The sequence below is a fragment of the Pelmatolapia mariae genome, linkage group LG14 (assembly GCF_036321145.2).
Source record: "Pelmatolapia mariae isolate MD_Pm_ZW linkage group LG14, Pm_UMD_F_2, whole genome shotgun sequence".
Lineage (NCBI taxonomy): Eukaryota > Metazoa > Chordata > Actinopteri > Cichliformes > Cichlidae > Pelmatolapia > Pelmatolapia mariae.
The window spans coordinates 23,417,697-23,445,633 of NC_086239.1; the positions used below are offsets into that span (position 1 = coordinate 23,417,697).

Genomic DNA, 27,937 nt, shown 5'->3' on the forward strand with positions numbered 1-27,937 from the left:
CACTCATATTCACATTCACACCTATGACCAATTTAGAATTGCACGTTACTCTAACATGCATGTGTAAAGGGAGAGAACCTATAAAGGTACAGAGATAAAGTCCCCGGCCAAAGAACTCAAACCCTTCTTGTATTCTCGCTGTGAGTTGAAAGCACTGCAGTTAGCTTAGAAGCAATTACATTTTAGTTTGGCCCTGAATCCAGGATTCTTTTTCCTTGTGAGATAACTGTATCATGTCCTCATGAATAGAAATTAATAATAGAAAAAATGCATTATATGATACTGCATTGGTGTTTGCAGGAAAATACTTACTACTTAAATACTTTGTGCACAGAGCACCCGTGTTTGTCCCTCCCAATGTTACAAGAGCTGACCTGTAGAGGGCATCTGAGCACAATGAAATGATCACTAGGTTACAGCTGGAGGCCTGACGGGCTCCCCGAGGCTCTTTGTGTGAGTATGAATGCATGCAAGCTGTAACATATTAAAGACATAAAAGCACTACAAATATTGACTCATGTCTTTAACTTGTTGTCTAGCATAAGTCAAACATTTGTAAACTGTGGCTTTTTAAATTGAGATCACTGGCCACCCTGATGAGTCTACGTGGGGAGCATGAAAGTATGGCAGGTCATTTTATGTCAGCCGTAGAGCTTAATTATAGAATAAAGGTGGGTGGTTACGTTAAATATAAACAAACAGAGAGCAAACCCACGGTACATATGAGTTTTCATACCTCTGTTAACACAGATAGACTCATAAGTAGGTCTCTTTTTGTCTCTGTGTTACTTTCGGCACTTTATGAGAATATGTTTGTTGAAACTCTCAAGTCTGTTACCTGCCTGAACTTTTGACCTGTGACGTCTCAGCGAGAATAACTGGAGAAAGCGTGCAAAAGTTTGTTCACATTTTATTCACAGAAATATAAAGTAGTATGTCAAGTACATCACTTTGTACAAAATTGCACAGACTCTTCAAAACTCAGCCAGACAACAGAAAAACTCGGCTGTAGGAGTGTTAAGAAAATAAAAGGGAGACGATGAGTAATCTGCGATATGTGAGATGGCTTTCTTGCAAACAAACAAGAAGAATCAATCAGTTGTACATAAGTAAGACTCAATAGGAAAAATGTAATTTTACAACGGCTGAGGAATAAATATGTCTCAAAAATAGGATTCAAATTGGCACATGAACCGCTCCGTCCGCTCCTCGACTGCAATCACCTGTGAGGCTAAATGGCCGCGCTTGAAGGGGCAGTTAACGCTTGATATGTTTATTACAACTGAAGAAAAGTGTTGCATATGTGCCACCTGTTACAAACAGCTGCTCGCTTGGCTGTTGCACTGTCTGTTTTTTATGCTTTAAGGAAAAAGAAAAAAAAGAAAGACTGACATGTTAGGAAATATGCTTGTTCACTGCCTTGCCAAGAGATTGCTGAGATGACTGACAGGAAATGTGAAGCTGCAGTTGCCAAATTTATCTTTTAGATTATTCATTAGAATAAGGGCGTAACAGGCGGAAATCTAGAAGGAAAAAACTCCTCATCTGCCCTCTGTAATCTAAGAGCCTTTCATCTGATGAGCACAAGCATATGCACGTACTTTGAAGGGTTCTGCTTAATCTACTATGCCAGCACTTTCCAGATGGACTTAAAATTCTCTATACTGCACACTTAATCTGGCCTGAAAATACCTGTGATTGGACAAAGTCTCCCTACCACAGGTTAGAGTTTTTAAAGCTTCAAAACAAAGCCATGAGAGATGCAGGAATCCAATCATAGTTTTCTTGGATTATTGCTCACTGGTGCCAAAATCATGTTGCCTGCCCCAGTTTTAAGACTGGAGGTAAAGGGGATACAGCTAAGATAGGCTGACTCCATTCGAGGTGACAATATCCATCTATGAGCTTCTCCGAGGCTCATTTATGTCTCCTTTATTTAGCACAAATCCCAAACTGCGTGCAAGTGTGTGCTCTGTTTGGGCGAGCTTGCAGGTTGCTTGCAAAGTAGCTCCAGCCAAAAATTAGTCCAGCATGCAATCAGAACATATTGTTGTACATGTTACACAAGCGAGTCTTGGCCAGGAAAACTGCTCCCTGTGTTTCCAGTCTTTGATTTAAATTAGCCACCTGTTGGCAGCGTGGCTTCACAGGAAACAGAACTTCCTGAACTACGGGGCACTTGCAAGATAGCCCAGAATCAACTTTGGTCCTGTGGTAGCTGTAACATTCATGTGGCCAAAAAGCATTTCAAATTTTGATCATGTTTTTGAAAAAAGTGTCTGACACCATAGATATAGTTCAGTTTTTTTTTCCAGAGGGTCACGTAGTAAAACAACTGCAAGCACTAAAGATGTTACAAGTCTGGTTTCCAGACATCAAATAAGCACCGTGCGATTTCTACCAGCAATCACCTGACAACAGTCACCACTTACCACAATAACCGACTGCCTTTTGCACGCAGGCGAGTTTCTGTTTTAGTTTGACTACAGTGCTAATGTCAGTCCGAGTCACAATTTTGGAAACACGCCTCCGAGGGAGGATGTCCTGTCATAAATCCCGTACGGCTCTAGCTTGCAACGAGCAAAATCTGTTCCACTGTAAGAAAATCAAAATGACTGACAGTAATTTTCCGAAAATTGAAATGATCTGGTGCAGGTCCAAATAAGTTCTGCTAATGTTTAGCTCTATTCAGTCCCATTCATTGAATGCTTTACTGCTATTCACTCTCCAGGTAAACTGCAGCCAATGTAAGTATAACAGCGGCAGTGATAGGAAGTGGCGGGGCTCTGGTGATATTACACTACTATTAATTAGTTATCAGCAATATTTCCAAAAATGTCACACTTTTCTTTTTGTGAAAATGATGTTTTTCTTGAATAATTTTCTGCATAAAGCTTATTCCCATGTCAGCACAAATTAAAGCAGTGATGCCATATCTGTCCATTCAAGCATGGCCATGTAGTACCCTTTATTTAACTAACTGTGTCATTCCAGGTCACACCCAAAAGCTCACCTGCAGGCCACATATACAGTGTACAATACTGCTACCATTCAAAACAACATGTCCCAAGTCCCTCCAATAAATGCTGGATTTGGTATAATTATATTTTCAAGGCATTACTTTAATGTGATCTATATAAACAGGATATCTAATCTACAGGTTATTCATATGCTGAGCGTGAATACAGAACCGTCACCAGATGGAGGGACCCCGAAAACCATGTTTCAGAAACACTACTGTAGCACACCGATCATCGAAAAATATTTGCACTCTAATACACCACCACACACTCATAGAAATACCCCAGTAGGACGACAAAATTGGAGCCACGCTTCCCTGTTCGTGCAGACTTCTATTGTTCATGTTCCATTTAAACAGTTTTAAACTGATTTGTAACACAACATATGACCGTGTGTGTCTGTGTGTGGCAGCCATCAATAAAACTATAGAAGAAAATGCTCTCAGTATGCAGAGATATGCAGGTTCGGTATGTTTCAAACAGTAAATTAATCAGATAATTGTCAGGCACTAAGACCCTTTAGGCTGTACATGTTTGGGAAAAAACATCTCCAAGCTAACACTAACACACCCATGATTGCTGTACTTATGTTAGTGGAGAGCAAAGACCCAGAGCAGGACTCTGTAGGGAAAGCCCACAGGGAAAGTGAGGATATCCGGGACGAGCTCAAAGCAGCTTTACAAACATTAACAGAGCTCAGAAGGGAGGGGCTGTTTCTTCGGGGTCATTTTAAACTCGCAAGCCTTCGGCAGGGTGGTGACATGGGCTCTGCTCCCAGGGAACTATGGGTAAGGGTGAACGGGAAGTGGTCAGTAGAGATGAATCAAAGCCATATGACTCTACTGGATGACTTCCTCTTGCTTTCTCCACCTACGATTACATTCAGCACAGCCATTTTTTGGTTTTTTTTAAACAGCTCCTTCTCAACCTTAACCCATCCTTTCCTACCTGTAGCCCTCACTGTCTCCCATTAACTGGCATCCACAAAGAAATCCACAGAGGCGGAGGGTTTTTATGAGCATGGCCACGCTGCTAAGAATCATCATCATCCCATCTCTTGTCAAATCAGAGGAACAGGAAATTGCCTTGAAACAAAAACCGACAAACTGGACGATTAGTGATCCAGTGATTTGGACCATTTTCATCATCAGCAGAGGAGAGCCCAATGTAGCTTCCAACTTTCTGGACCTGGCCTGGGTCATTTAGTAGAAAGAGTACTGGTTCTCCACAGCTCGGGCCCTGCGAGTCCCATCAGCATCATGATAGTCATCGGATGTACCACTAGAGGCCTCCAGCAGGCGTTCAGAGCTATTGCTCCGGCTCTGCAAGCCTCCACCTACTCCTCCTCCAGTACCTGGGTCGCTGCGGGAGAGGGAGGGAAGGGCAGTGGGTGAGGAGGAGGTGCTTGAGGAAAGTGGGGCATCAGATGGAGGCCCCGTAGGTGCTGCGATTCCAGGAGGGTGAAGAGCTGGCTGGGCTGAATCTGTTCGGCACATTGCATCCCTGGATGGAGTAAGGACTGGAGGCGAGGTCACATCTGTAGGAGATTGTGGGAAGAAGAAAGGGATCCTTTTAATAGAGGACATATTAATTATACAGAATATTCTGTGCTGCTGCTATTTGTTTGCTGGCTTCCACTAAGAGAGTTGCTTGTAAAAAGCTTCTTCACAGAGCAGTGTGTAAACACAGGCGGTGCGAACCTCCTTTATTATCCTTTCTCTCAGAGGGCAATAACACCGACAACACTGTTGCCAAAGACACGCCTGACCAGTGTATCAATAAAGTCTTTTACACCCTGAATCAAACCCTCACTGTGTGTGTGTGTCTGTCTGTCAATGAGTGCGTGAGTGTGTGTAGCATTTGAGGAAACAGAGGACTTCTTTGTGACCACCAGAGTGGCTAGGAGCCGGAGTCTCAGCCTGCATGCAAAACTCCTGCGGTATAATCGCCCCCTCACTCTCCTGTACAGGAGGGCATTTATCCCATGCCAGGAGAGTGGAGGGCAGAAGGTGGGGGTGGGTCTTTTAAATCCAGTATTGTTTACATCTGTGTTTACCAGCTTGCAGTTTTCGAATTCTCTGCCTTTGCTGGTGCATGGCAGTGTATCCTGTTATATTACCTACATCAGATCCATAGAGTAATGACGCCACTGGTTTGACTTTAAACTTTACAGTTACTGATTTATTACAGTTAAGAGTTTGGGTCCAAGCTTATCGATTGCCACAAATATTCTACATATAAAACAGGTGAGTGAATCCTTCCTAGAGCCGACAGGTGGATGCTGGATGGTGAACGGGTTGAAACTGCAGGCAGAAAAGCAAGGCAGCAGTGAGCAGATGGGAAATTCTGCAGCATAAATAGTCATGTTACGTCTATATGATGCAGTGGAGCTCAAGTTGCTCGCCTGAACTAGTTTGCAGGGTTCATGTGATAAACAGTGAGATATAAACAGGTCCAAAGCTCCACGGGAAACCTTACATGGAGTCTGAGTTTGAGTTCATAACACAACACAATAATCATTAGTGTTGATGATTATTAGGTTTGTGAGTAAAAATTCAGCAAATTAGCAGTTAAAATTATATTTACCACTTTATTAGGTACATCTGTTCAACTGCTCATTAATGAAAATATCCAGTTGCCTGATTACATGGCAGCCACTCAGTGCATTTAGGCATGTAGAGATGGCATGGCTGAGATCACCAGCTGAAGTCCAAACTGAGCATCAGAAAGGGGAAGAAAGGTGATTTAAGTGACTTTGAACATGGCATGGTGTTGCTGCCAGATGGGCTGGCCTCATTATTTCAGAAACTCCAGATCTACTGGAATATTTTCCCACAACCATCTCTAGGTTTACAAAGAAACATACAAAATCCAGTGAGTGATGTCAGCGATCAGAGGAGAGTGGTCAGACTGCTTTTCGCTGATAGGAAGGCAACAGTTACTTAAATAACCACTTTTTACAACTAAGGAATGCAGAAGACCATATCTGAGTGTACAACACAACAAAACTTGAAGCAGAAGTCCACACCAGGTAACATTCATGTCAGCTAAGAACAGGAATTTCTATAAAGATAGGAAAAATGTTGTCTGGTCTAATGAATAAACAACATGAAAACATGGATCCATCCCGCCTTGCATCAATTGTTCATCGTGGTGTTGGTGTAATAGCAGGGGAGATATTTTCTTGGTACACTTTAGGCACCTTAGTAGCAACTGTTCATCATTTAAACACAACAGCCTAGCTGAGTACTGCTGTTGACCATGTCCATCCCCTTATGACCACAGTGTAGCCATTTCTGATGGAACCAGCAAGTTAATGCACCATATCACAAGGTTCAGATCATCTCAATCTGGTTTCTTGGACATAGAAATGAGTTCAGATCTCAGTCCAACAGAGCACCATTTTGGACGTGGTGTAGCAAGAGACTCACATCATGGGAAAGTACTAGTACTAGAAGGTATACCAAATAAAGTAAACGTCGAGTGTACACAACATTTGTTGTAAGTTACTGCACTGATTACCTGTGTTTGAGCTCCGCTGCACTTGTACATAGGAGCGTAATGTGATGTCAGCTGAGCCTCCAGATTCAAGGGGGATGGGGTGGGCGTGGAAGTGTCGCAGCATGTCCGATACGGTGTGGAACCAGAGGTGGTGGACGTGGCACTGCCCATTCTCATTAACTGACAGACGCAAGTGCTGGTAGGGAGAGTGGAAAGGTGGAGGGTGGGGGGGCATTATCAAGTAGAGAGAGGTTTCAGTAAATGAGAAAGAAGAGGAGAAAAACGAGAGACAAAGCAAAGTGTGAGACACAGTGACCATTAGAAACAATCAGACAAACCAGACCAAGATAGAGGTCAGGACATTATTTGAGAGACTTATTGCTGTGGCAGACCGCCCAAGGCTGACACCAGAGGAAGAGGTGGCAGCTGAAACTTCCTCAGCACTGCCGGCTGGCAGGATGTGATGTGCAGGGATCATGTTACATAAGAGAACATAAAACATTGACATTACTGCAGCTTTTCCAGAGCCTGAGCAACTGCAGTCCCCAGAATTCACAGAACAAAACAATATGTATGTCATTTAGTTAAAGCTGCTAATTTTTTTTAATTAATGAAAATAAAAAATAAACATTTATTTTTTCCAGCTCACCAGATAAAACTGAAATCATTTCCAATGTGCAAGTTTCAGTCACATGACATTGCAGATCGTCCATCTACTCATCTCACCTTGGCTTTGCCCTGGAAGTTGAAGGTGAGGACGTACTCGCCCGGACGCGTCTCGCTTTGACGAATCACAAACAGCCCGTGGCTTCTCGCCCCACCGGCAAGCACCAGCTGAGCTGCACGTACGCGGGACAGCGTGCCATGGAACCACGGGTAGCCTGCCAAACTGGCATCTCCATCTGAGTCTTTTGATCCTTCACTGCCACCTAAGCAGCGTCACAGGAAAAACCGTGGTTTATTTATCCCCATCTGTAATTTTCTCATGTTTATTTTCTCGTAAACCTGCTTGGATCACCCTGTAAGGAAAATAAAATGAATTCATCATTACCTGCAGAGGAGTTGGAGCCCTGGGCCTCTGGGGATTGGAGGAAGCGCTCTAAAGGCATGTGAGATGGGTGCTGGGTGAAAGGAGGTTCCCTGCAACGGACTGAGGAGGTGCTGTAATGCTCTGCTGCTGTAGAGCACGATCTCTCTGGAGCACGGTACACTCCTAAACATGTTTTTATACATTATTGTATTGGTCAGTGTCAAAACATGTTCACTTTATGTTACACGGTGCTGCATCGGAGACTAAAAACAAGTCTCTACGCTCACCCTCAGAAAGCAGCTCGCAGCTGCAAGAGGCCACCATGGAGCACTCTTTGGAGGCCTGACCATGAGGACAGGACGCCAACTCGATGTCATCGCCGCTGTCACTGTACACAAGCAGTTGGGTCAGAAGAACCGCAGGAACGTATACACATCCACACACATGAGCAAACAAACATCAGTGAGTCCTAACAGACGACTCTACACAAATCCTACAAGCACCTACACAAGCGACCTTTCTGTTTATGTCCTGAGCTGCACTGACAAATGTCCACTCGTCCAAGAAACTGGGCAGGAATGTCCGCGGTGCAAGCTCGCCCATGTTTATGCTCAAGAAACTTGTCAAAAACTCTAGTAATTGGATGATTAATGACTGTGTGTGTTCACCCTCCTCCCCCTTTTCCCGTCCACTCTTTCCTCCGCCCCCGCTTCCGTCCCTCTCTCCTTCTTTCCATCTTCAGTCAACAGCAAATATTTATCTGGTGGTTTACCCGGGGTCTATGCAGTCCTGGATGTCAGCAACCCACGAGTTTTTCTGCAGCGAATCGATGGTTTCCAGGATGTATTCTCCCCCGTTTTCCACCTGTGGAAGCAGCCAAACACTGCAGTCATACACTGAGCTCTGTTCAGTGCACCACGTCAAAGCAAAAAAAGAAAACCCCACCAAAAAACAGGTGAAGTGGAACGTGACTTCAGCAAAGCCATGGTGTACTTGATTTGCATACCAGACGTTTTTTAAGCTCTGTTTTATATGTAGGGTTTTTCAGGGTTATTGATGTTAAGCAGGAAGTTGTTGTGCACAAATATTTGTGTATTTCCTACCTTAAGAACAAATGTGTTGTCCTTGTCAGGCATCTCCAGTGGCATGGTGGTCCGCACCTCCACAATGGCTGATAAAGGGATGCTAACTTTGGGCTTTGAGGACTACAACATACAAACAGACGCATATTAAAAATAGTGCACATACATGCCACATACTAAAGGCATAAAGTAAGCTTGTTGCACTTGACACCAGTGAGTCCCAACAGGTCAGTCAGGACTCAGCCAAGGTTGGTAAGATGAAGGTGTTGGAACCAAAGTAAACGCATTTGCTAATATACAATAAGTTGATTTTTTAAAATGCTCTTTAACATTTGCCTCCAAAAACTAAGGACACAATCTAAAGTGGGAAAGTTGCTTCTGAACTACTCATACTTTCTGTTGCAGACATGTAAAACGTCCTTCCGTTGTGTTATAAAATTGTGAATCAAGCCCTGTTTCAGATGAACTTAAACTATAAAATTCCTGCCTCTTGTTTGCAGATCATTGGATTCAGCAGCACGTTTAATTCTGTAAAAACAGCTTTTATATATATATATATATAATTTCAACCACAGAAGAAAAATTGCATCTCTGTCTGTGTGGCAGTCGAGTTTTATGCCAGTGTACTATTACCCAAAGCAGAGGAGGCAAATATAATTGGTCCAAAGTTAAAAGGAAAAACGTTGGGTTACATCCTACAGGAGGTAACTGCAACACTTGTAAAAGTAGAAACTGTATATTTTTCAAAAAAAAAAAAAAAAAAAAAGTCCTACAGTATAGAGCTTTAAATAAGTAGTGCGGTAGTTTAAATAGTACCACTTCACCACTTTACCCCTCTCTTTAGTGTGAAACACACAAAGATAACTTTTCCAAACCCTCAAACTTCGCTCTCATACATGATAATTAAGGGGCAACATGCAGTCACAACATTTGGTTCAGCCTTAGCAGTACACCCACAGATTAAATAGTACAGCTCAGTTGAAATTAACATTCATTTAAATAACTTTTAAATATCTCCACGGCTCAGATTTTATGCAGTATCTCATTTCAAAGCCTATTTTTTGGGCGATTATTCCTGCTGGCTGACTAACAAATGCGACACAGGAAGGCTTTATAAAAGCGTGAACACAGAAAACATGGTGGCCTCATGTTCCCCCTCTGCAGAGAGTTGGACCCAGATGACAATCGCAGCAGATCCGGTGAATGTGTGTCGAGGTAGTGAGCCGTGAGCCGTTTCTGTGTGTGTTTCAGGAAAGGCGGAGTGGGAAGGGGCTGACTGACTGACGGTCAGTCAGAGGCTTTATCAGCTGATCTGTCTGGAGAAAACACCGTCCTCATCTTCATCCACCTGTGCAGCTGGCTCTTGTCCCCGCCCACAATCCCTGTCTTTGGATCAGATGTCAAAAACCAGTTCCTGTAATAAACTATTTCCTGTGCGATCTAAGTGGGCTCCGTCTGTCGAAAAGCAAACCAGTGCACATAGCAGTTTGTGCTTAAAACCCGAATAGCGCGTGGTTATTATCTGAGACAAGTGAGAAAAGTGACTTTGAAAAGGGGTTGGCTTCTTTCAAGGGCGTAGAAGGCTCTGAGTTGGTATAATGACGGGACGTAAAACAGTTTGAAACAAGACAAATGTATGCATGCAACAGCTTTCCCTGACTGCTGTGTATATGTGTATTACTGTGTTTCTATATTAGTCACTTTCCTGAAAGTAAAGGCTCTGATAAATAAATATTTAGCATTTCATAATGAATAATGTATGAAATGAAAGCTGCAGTAGTGACCAAAAGTACACACATGTTTTTACTCATTTTCTGTCCATACAAGTACAGTTACAATGGTGGATGCTGATATTAAATAATGCAAAAGATTCAGAAAATGAGGTCAGCATATAACTAATCCCTTGTAGCCAATAGCTGAGGCTTCAGACTGATCAAAAATGCTTGGTTTCAGGCATTTATTCCTAGACGTGGCTCTAAATGATGTCGATAAGAGGAAGATTTCCTTCATATGGCAGCTTTTGGAAGAAAGCTGGCTTAAAGTGATAGAAGATAAAACAGCTTGTTTCAGATGAACTGAGCAGCTAGTCCTAGTATAAAATAAACATGGACTATTTTGAACTATGAATCATGCAAAGCTACTCTAGTGAAGCTACTCTAGTAAAGTGCACCTCTCCTTCTCCTAACATATGAGGTCTTAAATAATCAGGCCCCATCTTTTATTGAAGGCCTCACAGTACCATAGCACCCCTATAGAGCACTTTGCGTTCATACTGGTAGTTTTCTTGTGGTTTGTAGGATATTTAAAAGTAGAATGGGAGGCAGAGCCTTCAGCTTTCAGGCCCATCTTCTGTGGAACCAGCTTCCAGTTTGGATTCAGGAGACATTTACCCTCTCTATTTTTAAGATTAGGCTTAAAACATTCATTTTTGATAAAGCTTATAGTTAGGGCTGGATCACGTGTGCCTGAATCCTCCCTTTGTAACGCTGCAACAGGCCTAGGCTGCTGGGGGCTTCCCATGATGCAAAGTGTTTCTTTGTCACTCACTTCTTTTCACTCTCTGTGTAATTGTACACCACTTTGCATTTCATCAATAGTTATTGTTAATTTTTGGCTCTCCTCTACAGTGTGTCTTTTGTCCCATCTTCCTTCCAGAGCCTGGTTTTGTCTGAGGTTTCTTCCTGTTAAAATTGACTTTTTCCTTCCCACTGTCACCAAGTGTTTGCTCACAGGGAGTCATCAGATCATTGTATTATTGTAGAGGCTTTACCTTACAATGTAAAACGCCTTGAGGCAACTGTGGCTGTGATTTGGTGCTATATAAATAAAACTGAATTCAACTTAACTGAATAAATAATGTGGAGCTAAAAATAAGCACAATAGTTCCACCTTTAAAGCTGGTCTTTAGGTTAACTGCCTCTGCTGCTACTCTTCCTCTTTAGTTTGTGCAGGTTAGTTTTGTGGTGTGAACCAGAGCGGGTTATCTCAGGCATTGCTGCTGTGTCATAATGCAGGCAGCGAAAGCGTGCTGCAGTGTGCCGTCTCTGCCACACAGAGCAGCCAGCAGATAGATGGACCTGACAGGGATGGAGCTGGAGTCAGAGCCAGGAGCGGGCAAGAGTGAGATTTTATGAGTCAGTTTATCTTTCATGCACTGTTGACTCTGCACTGTTATGACTTGTACTGCGCGAATACGATGGAGGTGATAAAGCAAGTCAGAGAGTTGCAGAGCAGGACTGTCGAAATGCATGTGTTTAATTAATGTGTCATCAAGGCTGTAACCGCCGCTCTGAAGTCTCAGGCTTGTTCACAGCTGATAATAATTTTCCCATTTTGGATGTTAATAGAAGTTAACAGATGAAACTGCTTTCGAGCCGTCATTAAGTTTTTTGTTCTTTTTGTAGTTCTTAGCAACTTGGCAGAGTTCGAGTGACTGACAAAACTATTTTGGTTCCCATTTTCAGTTGGTCACTGCTGACAGTTTGCCAAAGGCGCGGAAGCAATCGATATTTATTTTTTGCACATGAAAGGGAAACTTTGTGATCCCCTCGCCTTATAGAAATCAATGTAAGAGCTTCCTCTCTCCCTCTCTTTCCCACAGTCTCAGCTTTTCTACTTTCATACCCCCCACCCCACCCCTCCACCCCCCGCACGTCTGCATCCCACCTGTCCTTACCCCTCTCCCCCATATTCCCACCAGCCATGATCAAAGGACAGTGGCAGATTTACACACAATCAGCTGCACAGCCTTGTGGCCTACTTAAGGTCAGGGGCAATGATCTGGAAATCCCATATAGACAAATGTGAAGGGTGCGTGCACACACGTGAGCGCGTGGTTTGAACTGTGTCATTCTGCGTCAGCAGGGCTGGATCGCCCAACTAAATTTAAAACTAGAATTTAGGAAGTGCTACTACTACTGGTTATTTTTATTACTTCATCACTTTTTAAACATTTTCCTAATCTATAAATAGACTTGAGGAACTAGAAATGCACTACGCCTGGAAAATTAAAACTGCTAAAGACAGAACTCGCAATACCAATAATGGCTGTGAAAAAAACTAGATTTCCAAAATGTGTAATTAAAAGTTCTTTTTCCATACCATGTCAGCTGGGTATGTTGGGAACACTGAAAAACTTTAAAATATATGGAGATGAGGACAAATTACTAAAAATTAAAAGGAACTTAGCTGAAATCTTATTATAATAACATAAATCTCTGTTTATTTGTTTGAGTCTTCGGCCGCCCTATCATGATCAGGGGTTGAGCAACCAAACTTGGCACACAGGTACAATCTTAGGTCCCGAAAGGTTCATATTTATACTGGATATACATGTTGCCTCGCAAACTTCTAGCAACGGGCTGAAATTACTTATGTTTTGCATTTATGCAACTACAACACCTGAAAATAAAATAAAAGCTTCTTATAGTTTTCTTATTGTCTTCACATCAATAACGGCTCACGTATATACAGAACAACTGAATTATACATCCTAGCAACCACATAGCAACAGGCTAAAATGTCAGATTTTTAGCATCTAAACAACATCCAGCACCATATCTGTGCTGGTTCTCAGTGATTCGGGTCAAACTAGTCTTTGTGAAGACATATCCCCTCTTATCCAAGAGGCCTCTTCAGCTTTAAAACAACTGGAGTAGAGACCACCCCTTTGAAGGTGACCCACTACTGACCATGTGAGTCCTCACATGAACCAAAGGCCAGTGTCCATAGGTGAAACCTCTATGAGACACTGCCCCACCATCATGTGAGGCTATGACTCATGTGAGTCACCTGAGAGGGGGTTGAAATACCTCACTGTGTAAGAACTGAAAGAGCCTCTCGGATGAGAGGCCAAACATCTCCACAAACCAAAAAAAGTTCAGCTGCCTTCATTTTCATGCTCTGACCACCCGTATTTATTAATCTCTGACTGAGATTAACTATATCAGTTTGTCAAAAGCACGAACAGGCCAAAAGAAACACGCCAACAACAACAACAACAATCTGAGACACTTAAGATTATTGTTTTAGTTGACTGATAATAAAAACATATTTCACGATTATTATTAGATTAAACAACAAGCAGCTGGTGTCCACTTCTCAAATTCTAAGGATTTGAGGTTTTGCACACTTTTTTACATTTGAAAGCCAAAAACAACTATCTGATTAATGCAATAATAATAAATAATAGCTGATCCATTTTCATCGTAATCATTTTTTCCTTAACTCTCCACCAGAGATGGGTCAAGAAACTTGATACCAGATCCAGCCAGACTAGCCCGTACATGACTACTGGTAAGTGCCTCGGCAGACGGTGCTGTTATGGGTTTTTATGCAACGTTAATTCATTTTGACATAGATAATGTTTTCAAATTCCTAACTGACCCAAATAATGACAAAGCTGCCGGTCTTAGGCGATTATATTTGACATTGCTGTGTGTTTACATTTGGTTCTCCGGTCATGGCTGACTGATCAAACATGTGAGCCACATGAAAACACAGCTCACTCCAGCGAATGACGCTGATAGGATGTGCCAAACTTAAAATGCAACCTCCTCAATTTAAGGTAATTGAAAAGTCTGCAGTTAATAAGTTAGGGTTAGGGCATCATTATTAACCATTTCTTTAAATGCTACTAGAGTTTAGGCAAGCAGCAATCGCAGTGGAAAACAGTCAGCCTCTAAAGTCAAACACCTGCTCAGTGGTTAGATAAGGAAACCCAGACAGGCCTGTCGGCATGTTTATCACAAAAGATTTAAAACCTTTCATTCCAGCACAGTTTCACCTTTCCTCAACTGTCCTATTTTGTTTATCATGGTTTTTAAAATGTCTAGAGCAGGGGTGTTAAACATAAGGCCTGGGGGCAAGAATTGGCCAGGCCAAGACTCCAATCTGGGCCATTGGATGTCTTTGGAATAAGTGAAGGAGAGTGAAGATTTTGGACTTTTAATTGTATTGTTGTATTTTCCTGGTTGTGTAGCTTTTCCTACTGATAATGAGCTCATCCATTGCCATTCATACACAACGCCAAAGTAATTAAGTAGTAGATAAACATTTAAATAAAAGAAAAGTTCCCATTTTTTCGCTATCTACTCTAGAAATGATAGTCTGGGCCACGAGCTACCAGGACTTTAACTCTGTAATTTTACACATTTAATTTTTTGTGCTGACAAATTTCTTTCATTTGTGACAGCAGCAATTCTTTATCATGAAGAAAAACTGAGATGTTCTATTGAAACTGCACTTCTTTGGCTTATATTATCTTAAATATTTTAAATGTGTAGTTAAACTTCTTCACACTAACAGGAAGGGGCGTTTTAACTGGTCCGGCCCACTGCCTGTAGGCTGTGACATAAAGTGAGTTTGACATCCCTGGTCTACAGGGAGCGCCTGACCTAAGAGGCATGCTTACTTTGTACACCTTCATGCCTGCTAAGTATAAAGTTTAGACAATAAACATCACTGGTTAGCGTGCCAATGTGTAATAAGAATGGGCTGCTGTTATGATAAGCACATTCCAAGTATTGATAAGAGTATCAGTGTTGATATACCTTGGGTGGTACGTAGAACTCTAGCAGGAACCTCTCCCCTTCCTCCCTCTTTGCCTTCCTCAGCAGCAGGCGGCACTTCTGCCACTGTGCAGCACCCATACAGTTTGTGTCATCAGCCACCATGTATCTCAGTGCTCCCTCTCTTTGGATTTCCAGGAGCTCAGCCTTGTGGCCCTGGGAACCCCGTGGAAGCCGAAGCTTTTGGGACCACTTCTCCCCGCCTGCAGCCTCCCCTCCTCCTCCCCCATTAGCCTTCCTGGTCCCAGAGGGAGCATCGGGTTCAGGGGAAGCCCGTCTATGCCACATCTCCTTCACCCCATCCACCACACACAGGCTCATGTTCCTCAGGGAGAAGCCCTTCTTGAATCGAGCTTTTGGGTGACTGACTGAAACGTCCTCTGAACTGCGGGACTGTCCGAGAGCGGAGACCTTGTGGGTCGTCTGAGGGCCCCTGGAGGCAGTGGTGCTGCTGCCTCCCCCATTTATCCCTCCCCCTCCGCTGTCCATACTGTCCAGGGAATCACTCGAAGCCCCGGCGTCCTTGCGTCTCTGGTAAAGGTCGTGACCGTAGGACAGCGGGCAACCCTGGATCCCCAGGAAAGGAACGATGCTGTACTTTGTCGCTGCGTTGGAGCCTTCCTCTCCCGGAGAGGACGCTTGGTTTTCCCGGGCCTGGGTCAGCGCTGCAGAGAAGCACTCTAAGAAGTGTTGGGCAAAGTGCTGTGAGAAGCTGGCATCGGCGCCTGGCGAGTCGTAGCAGGGGTTCTCCGACAGAAAGCGCTGGAACTTGTCAGCGAAGTCTGCAGCAGAGGCTCGAGCATGGAGCTCACAGAACTCTCGCCAGTCGGGCAGTGGGCACGAGGAGGAGAGCTCGGGGCTACCGGGCAAAACCGCTCCGTTCATCACTGGGCCATGCCAACCCACCGAGGAGAGGCTGAAGGGGAGGAAGAAGAGCACAGTTAGTGTGGAAACTATAAATGGACTGCGACATGAATTTATCCATCTCTTGGTCTTGGATGTCACACGCAACAGTTGTGGCACAGCCTGCATGTGTGATGGCACAAAGAAGAACATGAGGCAGACTGCAAACCAGCTTGTTTGTCATTACAATATTGACATCTTAATCATATGAAAAATGAAGTGATTTTCAGTGAAATATTTACTAATAAAATATTACACATTTTTACTTTTTTTGCACTGTTAAGGCAAAACAGCTTCTTTTCACACAAAAACCCCCCAGCATCCAATCATTACCATCATCCTGCCATGCAAAATGCGCAAACTGAGATCAGTCCCCCACTTCTCAGTGTCACAGCTGTCTTACTGGATTAGTTCAAATGTATTTTACATTTACTTACAAGCTTAGTAACTTCCAAAAATAAGGCGCTCCGTCCTGAAAAACACACATCTCTAAAACCTCTTACCAGGTTTGATACATTTAACTGAGGCACTGTCATCCAAAAGGGAAATATCATTTTCAACAGTCAGAATAAATGTTGTTCACTGTGTTGAGTCATATAAAAAGTGGATTGGTTTTCCTTTGTTTATACTATGATTTATGTACACAATGTTAACAGCGTTATAGGATATGTGAAATCAGCCTATTTTTCATTTTTCTAACAGACAATTACATTTTTTAATGGTTTATTTATCGTAAGAAGATATTCAATCTAAAAAAAAAAAAAAACTCTTTAAAATATCAATCTATGAGGATATAAACGTCACCAAGTTTCTAAAAAGCCAGAAAATGACAGAAAGCGTGACCTGAGTGTCCTCAGTTGCCGTTATAGCTCTGGTGAACAAACAGCCCCCCATTTCACTGTGTTGGGGCTTTATTCACTTTGACTTTGAGTCCAGATGTGTGACAGTCCAAGATTATGAGCAGGGCTGGCGTGCCATGAAGGGCTGAAGTTGCCATGTGAGCAGATTCGATGTGACAGCAGATCGAAAGGAAATGATCCACAAAAGCTCGGTCTCTATCACTTCTGAGCCTCGCCAATTGATCATTTGTGACGCGCGCTGAGATAATCTGAACGATCTGGAAGTGTGTTCTGTCAGATCAGGTTAGCGCGGATTGCAAATTCAACACAAACCGATCCTCTTTACATCCTGTGTGTCTCACTCGTTGGCGCTTTTCCTAAATAATGAGTATTTATGAGAGTTGCTCTGATCCACTCATCCTTGCATTCCTCTGCCCTCCAGCAGGTGTGTGTTTGCATGATTCACTCCTCAGCACTGCCTACCCTCTCTGGCCCCAACAATGCCAGAGCGCATCACATCACGGCAAAAACTCTTCGCTGCACAGTCAGAGTCATACCATCTTTGTGTCAGTAGCAACATCCAACGACAGTTTTCACCTCCCTCCCCTCTCACTCCCTCTCTCTGCTTCAGCGCGCGAGTGACTAACACCGCATTAGCAAAGAGTGCCAAACCATCAGAAACATGCTGGTTTGATTATTTCTGTAAAAGCACGCAGATAACAAAGAAGTTAACATGTGAGTGGGCAGGCCGGGCAACATACACAAAGGGACGGCCAACACTCCCCGCGCCGCGAAGGCTTATTCTCAGAGCTGCCGGGCTTCTCTTGGCAGTTGACTCACAGTAAGAGCTCAAATGTTTGCTTACTGAAATTGCACTCTTAAACCAAATCATGCATACATTTGCACTGCAGAGTTTCCTGGAATTTCTCTGGCAAGCAGCTTTGTTGTCATTTTCAAAAGCATCAGTGTGGGTTGTCTTTTCAGAAAGGATTAGCGCTCTCTCCGCTGGAATGAAGTCTGACACGCATGTTCAACTACAAGCCAGTCGCTTTCTTTCGTTTCTTCTCCCACAGATCTGAAACAAACAGTATGCCAGATCACAGAGAGGATGTGATAAAGGGAGCTCACTGGCACATCTTAGATTCTAAGACCTGGTGTTAAAATTTTAGAGGAGTGCGGTGATGGTTAGAGACACTTGAAAGTAAAGGAACGGCTCAGATTAACAAGGGAAAAAATGAGAATGGCTAATGTTTTCCTTTAAATTGCAGCTATCCCCAAATCTATGGGAATTTAGACCTATTTTACTCCTTTACTTCATTTAAGTGTGACGGAGCGGGTGGGTCAGGGGTCTCAGTTTAAACAGATAGTACAAGTTATATGGTTTATTTTAGTCACATCTTCTGGATGAACCTCTTTATACTCCTCACCAGTTACCCAGTTCTCATCTATGACCCACCAAAATCGTGTTTGTGGTGGCTCGGGATTTAGAGCAGGTCATCAACTATTCAAAACATCAGTAGTTTGATCCCCAGCTCCTGCATCTGTATACTGAAGTGTCCTTGAAACACTTCCTGAATGCATCCATGTTTCCTATGGATTGCATGTGTGCGTAAGAGTGAAAAATGTGTCTTTGGATGCAGCTTACTTTGTAAGAAGCTTCTGGGTTTAAACCCATCTGACGACGATCATCAGGTTAACTGGTGATTGTAAAGTGACTGTCGGCGTAATCGTAAATGCTAATCTGTCTGTGTTTGCCTGTTTAAAATAAATAAATAAAGATGAGAGGGTGTGCCAGCACGATTTAATGAATTCATTGAAACTTGATAAGTGGAAAAAAACTGTTTTTACTATAATACGTGTACTGATTTTCCTAAATCTTACCTCTGACATATATCTGCTATACAATATTATTTAAAAAATTTTTTTTAAATAAATAGAACTAGAATTGAAACCAAACTAAAAGAAAACATTTTCAAACAATAAAAATTAAACTGAAACGAGCAAACCTGTCCTGGAAACTAACTGTTCAAAAAAAAAAGTTAAAATGAAATCAGAATAAAAACTAATTAGAAAAAACAAAACTATAATAAATCTGCTGAATTCAGTTGAACTAAGCATAAAGGAGTTTTCATGCATTGAGTCCACAAAATTCACTCAGTTACAAATCGCAAATTAGCAGCAGATTAATGTTAAATGTCCAAACCTAGTTGTATCTATGCCTTTAAAGGGTTAAAAAGATAATCCATCAAGCTCCACAATAATGCATTGCACTGTCCACTGGAGCAAAATGTAACATGTGTCACTGCAATTACCATACTTTACTTGAAACAGAGGAGGCCTAAAGACGTTTTTAAGTTGTAGCATTTGGGATAAACATGCAAACTCCACCTATAAAGACTCCAGCTAGACGATGGATTTGAACACAGGACCTACTGGCTGTGAGGCGACTGTACCACCAAGACTGAATAGTGAAGAAAAATGACAGAGAGGCACTGAAATACATCCTAAGAGGTATCAGACAGACACAGTGGTCATTTTGTGACTCTGTTCAGTTTCACAAACCAAAGAAAAATCATTTGTCAACCTAAAAATTTAAACTGCAAGTTGCTGACTGGAAATGTCAAAGAATAGAAATCAGCCAGTCAGATTCGGATGGAAGGGAAAAATATTATGACTAGCAAATTAAGACAAAGTGCATCATTGATTTCAGGTTGGACAGAACGTGTTAGGCATCCACAGAACAGTATAGCTTCTGGAAAGAGTCACAATGGACCTGAACCCAAATCCATTTATTTACCACTTATTACAATTAACTCTTATTAAATATTACATAGACCATTCAAGCCTAGATTTATAAGAAAGTATACAGGGTGATTTTCATAACTCAACAGTACAAGGTTTGCTCTTATAATGCCTTATAACTGATTATAAAGCATTAGTAAATGTCTTATTATCCATTCATAAATTTGTCCCAATGTTAAAAACTTATTAGGAGAAAGTTGCTAAACGTTTAAAAGTAAAAAGCTAAATTCTCTTTCCACTCATTCATGAACTTCATTCACGAATCTATCACTTCATTCATCTAAACATCCATTCATTCTTTCTTTCACGGCACACAAGATTTAACCGAGTGTTGTAATAATTATCTCCCTCGCCTTGTGTGTGTGTGTGTCTGCTTGTGTGTGTGTGTGTGTTGTGTGTGCGTGTGTGTGTGTTGCTGTTGCCAAGGCAAGGAAGTCAATATCCATTCAGCTATTTAAAAACCTGCACTGGGCCCACTTTCCACTCATTCAGCAGAAAAACAACAACACATTGTGAGGTGCGATTCTCACACTCCTGCCCTTCTGTAAAGATGAGGATGCGCCTCTCTCAAGGATACTGAAATGACTACACACATACACACACTAACACTGACACACTCAGTCATCGAGTCAGCATGAAACTCAAGCCATGAAACGCTGGAGGAAGTGGACGGCATTATGGTTTTCTGAGGCTCAGCAAACTGAGACTGACTACATACTGGAAAGACACACGAGGATCTAAAGTTTAAATGATGGCAGAAACAGCCAAAGCAGAGTGATGGGGGGAGGTGATGCAGTGCGGATGAGAGAGGTCCGTGGTGGAAAGCAGTTGAGCTCTTTACTTGCAGTACTGACCAGAAATGTGTTTTGGGAACACATTTTTTCACTTTACATTTGACCTGAAGCGGAGGGAAAGGTTCAACTCTTTTTCCTAACATTTGTTTGACAGATGTACTTCAGACAGTTTAAGTTTCATAAACCTAACAACACATTAAGATTAAACTGATATCTGTAAGTGAATAGGTTGTGCTCTGGCCAATATATTCACTCATGGCTTGAGTTTCATGCTGACTCAATGACTGAGTGAGTTAGTGTTAGTGTTAGGGGGAAGCATACATCTACAACTGCGTTAGCCTGTCTTTAAGTGCTGCAGGAGGAGGATATCTACAGATAGGAGTAGTGCTGTGATGGCTCTGCCCAAACTCACTGATAAGAAAGGTAGTAAGAGGAGTCAGGTATGGAAATACCTCGTGGACACCTGGAATTGTCTTTGTGGAAGCAGTTATTTTTCTATGGGCTAAAATGTTTGTATCAGCTAATGCTACATAAAAGCTTAAGCTAACGTAATGTAGCATTAAGTAGGCTACTCAGCAACCATGCTAACATTTTACCCTGTGTCCTTTGAGCAAAATATAAAGTCAACATTTTCATGACATAGCCTGCCACTGATTTAAAACCACTTTTTAATAAAGGAGGTCATGTTTAAGTACACAGAAAACTTAGGCATGGAAAATCCTGTCATACTACTGGTATTGGCACAGACCGCTACATTTCTGTTATTGTGACTTCCTGTGTTTTCTCCACTTGAAAAAAGCAAACACTATGTTGTGTTGCTAGTGATGCAAAAATGACACTACTTTGCTAAGGCACAAAAAAAAGAAAGTAGTATTGAAGTAGAAAAGCAGAAAAAGTCAAAAGCAAACGTTTTGGAGTTTTTTTGGGGGGGGGGGGGGGGGGGGGTTTCAAACGTTTCTAAAAAGTCTCATTTTTAGCAAGCTCTTTGTAATATGGTTACAAAAAGTGAAAAGTTCATGATAAACTACACCTATGAATGGCTTTTTTAAAATTACCACTGTTTGAGAATTCGGGCATAAAACGGCCTTCGCGTGTTGATCTGGGATGTGTGTGAGGAACATATTCAGCATTTTAGCTGCTAAATATTCCACTGCTGACAGCAGCGAGTCACCTGTTTCTGCTGCTAATAACAAAGGAGCAATTTGTAGGTTTATCACAACAAGCAAACTTTTCTTTTAACTCTACTTTAACTCAAAGGCCATTAAATTTACTGTGGAGTATTTTTCTGTTGTTGTATCAGTACATTTGATAAAGTAAAGAACCTGAATACTTTTTCCACCACTTGAAGGGGGCATGTGTTTGCTCCACAGGCCAGCTGCTAAAACAATCAGTGATGTGTGGAGGTGGAGGAGACAAGGGGAGCGTAAAGAAAGGGAGACAAACTGCAGGATGGGGGGAGCAGGGGCACCCTGTAGTTTCTCACATTGCCGCGACTCCCCTCAGATTTTTTTTCAGCTCTGATGATTTGGAAGCAAAAGAAATAAAACAGACTTAAGGGGAGTCGTGGGGAATCTAAAAATGTTTACCTCCATCCTCCAGGCCTCGAAAGGCCCTTTTCCTTCCTGTTACTCGTCCCTATCTGTTGTAAAAATCTACCACTCCTGTGCACCCACCACCTCCTCCTGCTGGTGCGTTCCCCCAGGGGAGGGGGCAAATATCTCTGTCAGATGGTCGGGAGCTCTGTCTGTAACTGTAAACTGACTCTGGGGGAGACTGCAGAGAGATTACTGTGCAGGGGGAAGTGATTGGCTACAGCCTGCAAAACACATCATACAAAATCCGTTCACTTCGTGTACCTTGTAGAGCTCTCACAGGACTGAACTGAGCAGAGCTAGGAATTACATATGCCTGATTAATACTGTGGTGTTTTGGGTAGTAATATAGAGCTACTGAGGAAATGATACTGTAGCTAAGCAGACCGGATGCACATGGATTTTTATTTATGTAGCCATGTCTACTTCTATGCACTTTCAGGGATAAACACTGCACTTGCCCTTTAACAGACTTATATGCCCTATATGCTGCAAGCAGCTGTGTGCCAGGAGCACAGTCTCTGCAATTGGCTGATGAGGATGATTGGTGATGTTGTGCTCCCACTCCAGGGAGTTTGAGACTAGACATGTTTTCTAAGATTAGCCTGCTACACAGGACAGCACACAGCTAGCAGCACACTCAGTACAGTGATGTACACATACAACATCTTCAGCGCTCTCTGAATTAATTAATAACGTGTTCTTATATAAGATGGAAATATGGCAGCGCTTTGAAATGGACAAAAGATATACTGTTTATGTGTTTATGCTCTGTGTATGCATTTGCACACGGATTTGTGCGCACCATTCATACATTCCAAAGCTAAACAAACTCAGTGGACACTTTATTAGGTATGGATTGATACTACTGGGTTGAATCCAACAAGCTGCTGGAAACATTCCTTGATGATTTTAGTCCATGTGGGCGTGATAGCATCACAAAGTTCCTGCACGTCCATGATGTCAATCTCCCGTTCCACCACATCCCAAAAGTGCTCCCTTGGATTGAGATCTGGTGACTGTGGAGGCCATTTGATTGTGTTTAAGACACCAGCTTGAGTTGATTGTACCTTTGTGACATGTGCATGACATGTAGACAACAGAGCATGAGTACACTGTGGTCATATAGGGATGGACATGGGCAGCAACGATGCACAGGTAGCCTCTGGTTTAGACCAGATTCTGACCCTACCTCACAAATATGGCTGCAGAAATCGAAATCTAGACCAGGCAACGTTTATCCGATCTCCACCAGAACCAAAGCATTGCCTATTGTCTGGTTTTGCCCGTGTGAAGTAACTATAACAGTACAGCACTACTATAAAAGTATAGAGTTGAAATAGATCCCCTCCCATTAATGAGTTTAAACTTAAGAAACAGAACAAGAAAAACACATTAAAACAGTTAAAACAACCAACCAATTCTGGATAAAGTTAGTCAGTCTGTACTAATACCTGAAACCATTTTAAGACCATTCAAAGTTGTACTGCAACATACCTGCACATCAGCTGCCAAACACAATGTTAAATATTGGAGTTACTCCATATAGTTCCTTTAAAGAAAGAGATTAATCCAAATACTTCATGCAAAATTAAGATTTCCCTTTGCAGCAGAAACGTGCTGCAGAATAAACAGGATAGCTCTTTTGTTTTGTTACTTCACGCTAAAGGAGGACCGAAGCAGACACTCACACAGGAGGAAAGTCACGCTGACAAAAACCTGACTCACCTACAGAAGACACAATACGGATTATTACAGCAGTCTTCCAGGTGTGTGTAGGAGTAAAGATAGCAAAAGAGAAAGAAGGGTACTATGCACTCCAGGTTTGCCACTACAGATGAAGAAAGGATGACGGCAGTGGAAGGAAAACCAGAAGAGATGTAGGCGAATGATAAAGATAAAAAAAAAAAAAAAGAGTGAAATCCCAGGAGAGAGAAACTGGAGATAGGGAGGTATGATAGGGAAGGGCATTAGACGTTGCAGCAAGAGAAAGAGCAGAAATAGAGGTCAGCAGTGATAGACCCCGACCTTCGACTACTTTTAGATCTGTTCACTTCAGAGGAGCTGGTCAGTGACCTTTAACCCAAGCGCTGATAACCTCATTGCTCCCCAAAGCTCCTGAATGTCTGGAAGAGTTTCTGCCCTGTAACACAGGACCACCACAGAGAGCGTCTATGTTCACTGGATGGGTGACGGCGCACGCAGACAGACGTTATGAAAGCTATACAGCCCTGATCCAGACACTGATATGCCTGAGCTGTCTGTGCGAGCCTGTGTATGTGCGCGCAGAGGCAGACAGATACAACAATGATAAGAAGCCAGAGGTGATGGAGATCGAGCATTCCTGAGGACCAAATCACCAAACTGTAACTGCACACAAATAAACTGAGTCAGCTCACCTGTGGGATTTTTTTTCCCCAGACGCCACTAATGATGTAGGTACGGCCTCATCGCTCAGATATTAAACACATAAATTAGCGTGTCCTCTGCAGGCAGACTGTCCTCTCTCTCTCGCTCTCTCACATGCTTCCTCTGGCAAGCAGTGACAATGTAAATGTTGAGTGAGCTCAAGCATCCATATGGCAGCCAGCGATAAAGGACGAAGTGTGTGGGAGATGCACATTGCACCACTGACTTCCATTTCCTGTCTCTCACCCACCAGGTCTAACTAATTTCACAGATGACCACAGGCCTCTCACAAAGAAGCACACAGAAGGAGGAATACTGTACAACCTGTGTGAGCGTCGAGTCTTTCAGCTGCTGGACTAGATGGGCTTTTAATTTGTGGTGAAGCTGATGCAGAAAACAGCACGATGATAGTGCCGACAGAGGTTGGAGACAGCCGCTTACACAGATCTATGTAACATTACTTTGTGGTTAACTTCAGCCGTGGATTAGTCCCTGTAGTTTACTTATGAAGTCATCGTATTTCATCTTTTCAGTCTCGCACGCCTTAAATTATGTAAAGTAAAACGTGAGCAAATCTGAATCTGAATATTTAGATCTGCACAGAAATCTAATTTTCATTACTGATCAATCTGTCAGTTATTTTTATAATTCGTGTGCCTGTGTGGGTTTCCTCCAGGGGCTCCAGTTTCCTCCCACAGTCCACAGTCATGCATGTTAGGTTAGCTGTAGATGTGAATGTGAGCGTAGTCGTCATCGGTGCTCTTTAATGGACTCGCACCCGGTCCTGTTTACCCCACCCCACTTCTCCCTGTGCCAAAGTAACCCACCACCCTGACGCTGATTCAGTTACACAAGAAATATTTTTTATGGTTATGTAACTGATTGAATATCATATAATAAATAATAAATAGCAAAGCTTAATAGGCATGTCAAAGTTTGAGTAATGGTATCCTCAAGTCTTTTTTAACCACATAGAATATTACAAAAGTTTCTCCTAGATTCTGATCTACTTTCTGCACAGCCATGTCTACAGTTTACAGGTCATGGTCCAAAAAGGAGAAAATATCCAATGAGCACCAGTTCTTTGGGTGAAAAGTGCTTTGTTGATATCAGAGGCCAGACTGCGTTGAGCTGATAGGAAGGCAACAGTAACCATCGTTACACCCAACATATGCAGAAGAGCATAATGATGTGGGGGATATTTTGGCCCCCTAAATACCAAGTGAGCATTGTTCTCAAATGGTCCCATGGTCAATACGTCTCAATATAATAGCGCACCTATGAGATGTAGTGGATCTGGTCCCACCCAACATGCTGTTGAGGAAGGTCTGAAACAAAAAGACGGTCCAGGTGTACCTAATAAAGTGCCTGTGAGTACATTTTGGTTTAAATCAGTGCAGATGGAGAAACACAGGGTTGATTTTGCAGTAATTAATTCAAACAGCATCTAGTTCTGTGAGATCTCAAACATCGAGGAAGTAAAACACAACACAGAGTATGAAAGATGTTCCAGTGTCAAGATACTTGAGGGGCTGCCTAAGCAAAATGTAATTACTGTATAGAATGATTTTTTTTTATTAATGAAAAAGTCCATCACAACAAGGTCTATGACATTACTCAAGTTCATCAAGACCATATAAGAAGACAAGACAAGAAAGACCCCAAAAATATTATACAGCTAACCTATCAAAAGTCCTACAAATGTATATGTATATATATCACTATTATATTTGACTAGAGCAAAGCCCAGTGTTGATTCAGCTGTGCAAAAGACACGTTGCCTAACTGACCACATGATAATATCTAGATTTTTTTGTTGTGTTCTCACGGTGTAGAATAAATAACATCACTTAGCAGTCATACCGTCAGACCGTAGAGTTTTAGTGAAAGGATCATCTTTTCAACCTGGTCTATCCTTTAAGTGTTATCAGAACATAAGAATGATGGAACAGCCTATACACCAGCACAGTCTGCACATAACTACACTGCATCCTATGTTACTGTGTTTTCTTTTGTTTTGTTTTTTGTTGTTTTTTACTTCACTCTGAGTAGATTCAGAGTTTAATTTTTGCACAAATTTAAACTTAAATGCTTAGGTGTTGTTTTCTCACCTGGCACAAGAGCTCAGGCGAGTTCCAGAGAAGCTTAACTTTTATTCAAAGAACTGTTCGGTCTTTGACAACCTTGATTTTTAAAATCCTAGTTAAACATCACAAAACAAAAACAGCATCGCCAGTGCAATATTAGAGAATTTATTTAGAAAATGCGGGGATAATATGCTGTTTTCCTTCTATTACTTCAATAGAAAACCATAACCTGGAGACAGAGACGCAGTCCAGCCTCGGAGGAGTGTTAGCAGGATGGTACAATGATGTAAACATAACAAACACGAGCAGGCCCGCATCCTGGTCCAATCTGACTGATAAGGCTTCATATTGACTGACTGTCTCACATAACCAATAAAAAGATACATAAGAGAAAGTCAATAGCAGGCCTATAACAGGCCCACTGCAGGCCCGGGGAGCCTATTTAAAGCCGGCAGTGAATCGCTGTGCAGGCTGCGCACTGGACTTCATGAATGGGAATCGGCAGCAGCCTCCTGCTGAATGGCTGACAGACACAGGTCCAAAAGCGGGCGATGAATGGGAGTCTGCGTGTAGAGTCACGAGCTGGTACACTGATTCTGGATCCTCGCGAGCGGAACTGGACTGTGCATCATACCAGATCACATCAGGGCCCCCCGAGCCCTCCTGTGAGCCACCACACCGACTCCCCCAAGTCTATTAAACGGATTATCGGAAAAGCCCCCCTTTTTACACCGCGACCCCCCTCAAAACCAGGAAGCCTCTCACACACACAACCCCCCCCCCCCCCCCCCCCCCCCCCCAAAAAAAAAAAAAACAAAAAAAAAAAAACAAGCCGCTATCATCATCAAAAGACCGCACTCGCTCTCTGCCTGGCTCTGAGCGCAGGTTTGAGCTGCGGGGATGAAGCGGGTTTAACACCCAAACAGAGCAGCCTCCTCTCCGCCTCAGCACCTGGAGGTGTGCTGCTGCTGTCCTCGACAAATCACGATGCTGACTCCTTTCTGCTGTCAGCACGAGTACACGAGAAAGGCTCTGCAGAAATGTCTAACCCTGCGCGTCAGGATGGTCCAGACGCGCTAAATAAGAAATAAAACGCAGCGACGGCTTCTGCGGTGCCATCAGCTCTCACCTCAATACAGGAGTGCTGTCATGACGCTGGCGTGTCTGAGGCGATCCCGGTGAGGTTGTTCACTTTTCGGGATCAAACATGGTCATTCCCCGGGCTCGGCTGCTGTCTTTACGCGAGCTCACAGCCGGTCAGCTCTACCTCCATCTCCGCTCGACGCACTATGCTGCTCCTGCTGAACGC

General features: G+C 42.7%; 1 protein-coding gene across 1 annotated transcript; it reads right to left on the minus strand.

Moving 5' to 3' along the window:
* Positions 1–903: 903 nt before the first annotated feature.
* LOC134641290 (SH2B adapter protein 2) lies at positions 904–27,937 on the minus strand. The gene is made up of 9 exons (XM_063493642.1): positions 27,758–27,937; positions 15,185–16,118; positions 8,655–8,756; positions 8,324–8,415; positions 7,839–7,939; positions 7,573–7,734; positions 7,248–7,450; positions 6,543–6,717; positions 904–4,557 (listed from the first exon to the last, which is right to left on the minus strand). Exons 2-9 carry the CDS (start codon positions 16,085–16,087, stop codon positions 4,223–4,225), a joined length of 2,073 nt encoding a protein of 690 aa, XP_063349712.1. The 5' UTR covers positions 16,088–16,118; positions 27,758–27,937; the 3' UTR covers positions 904–4,222.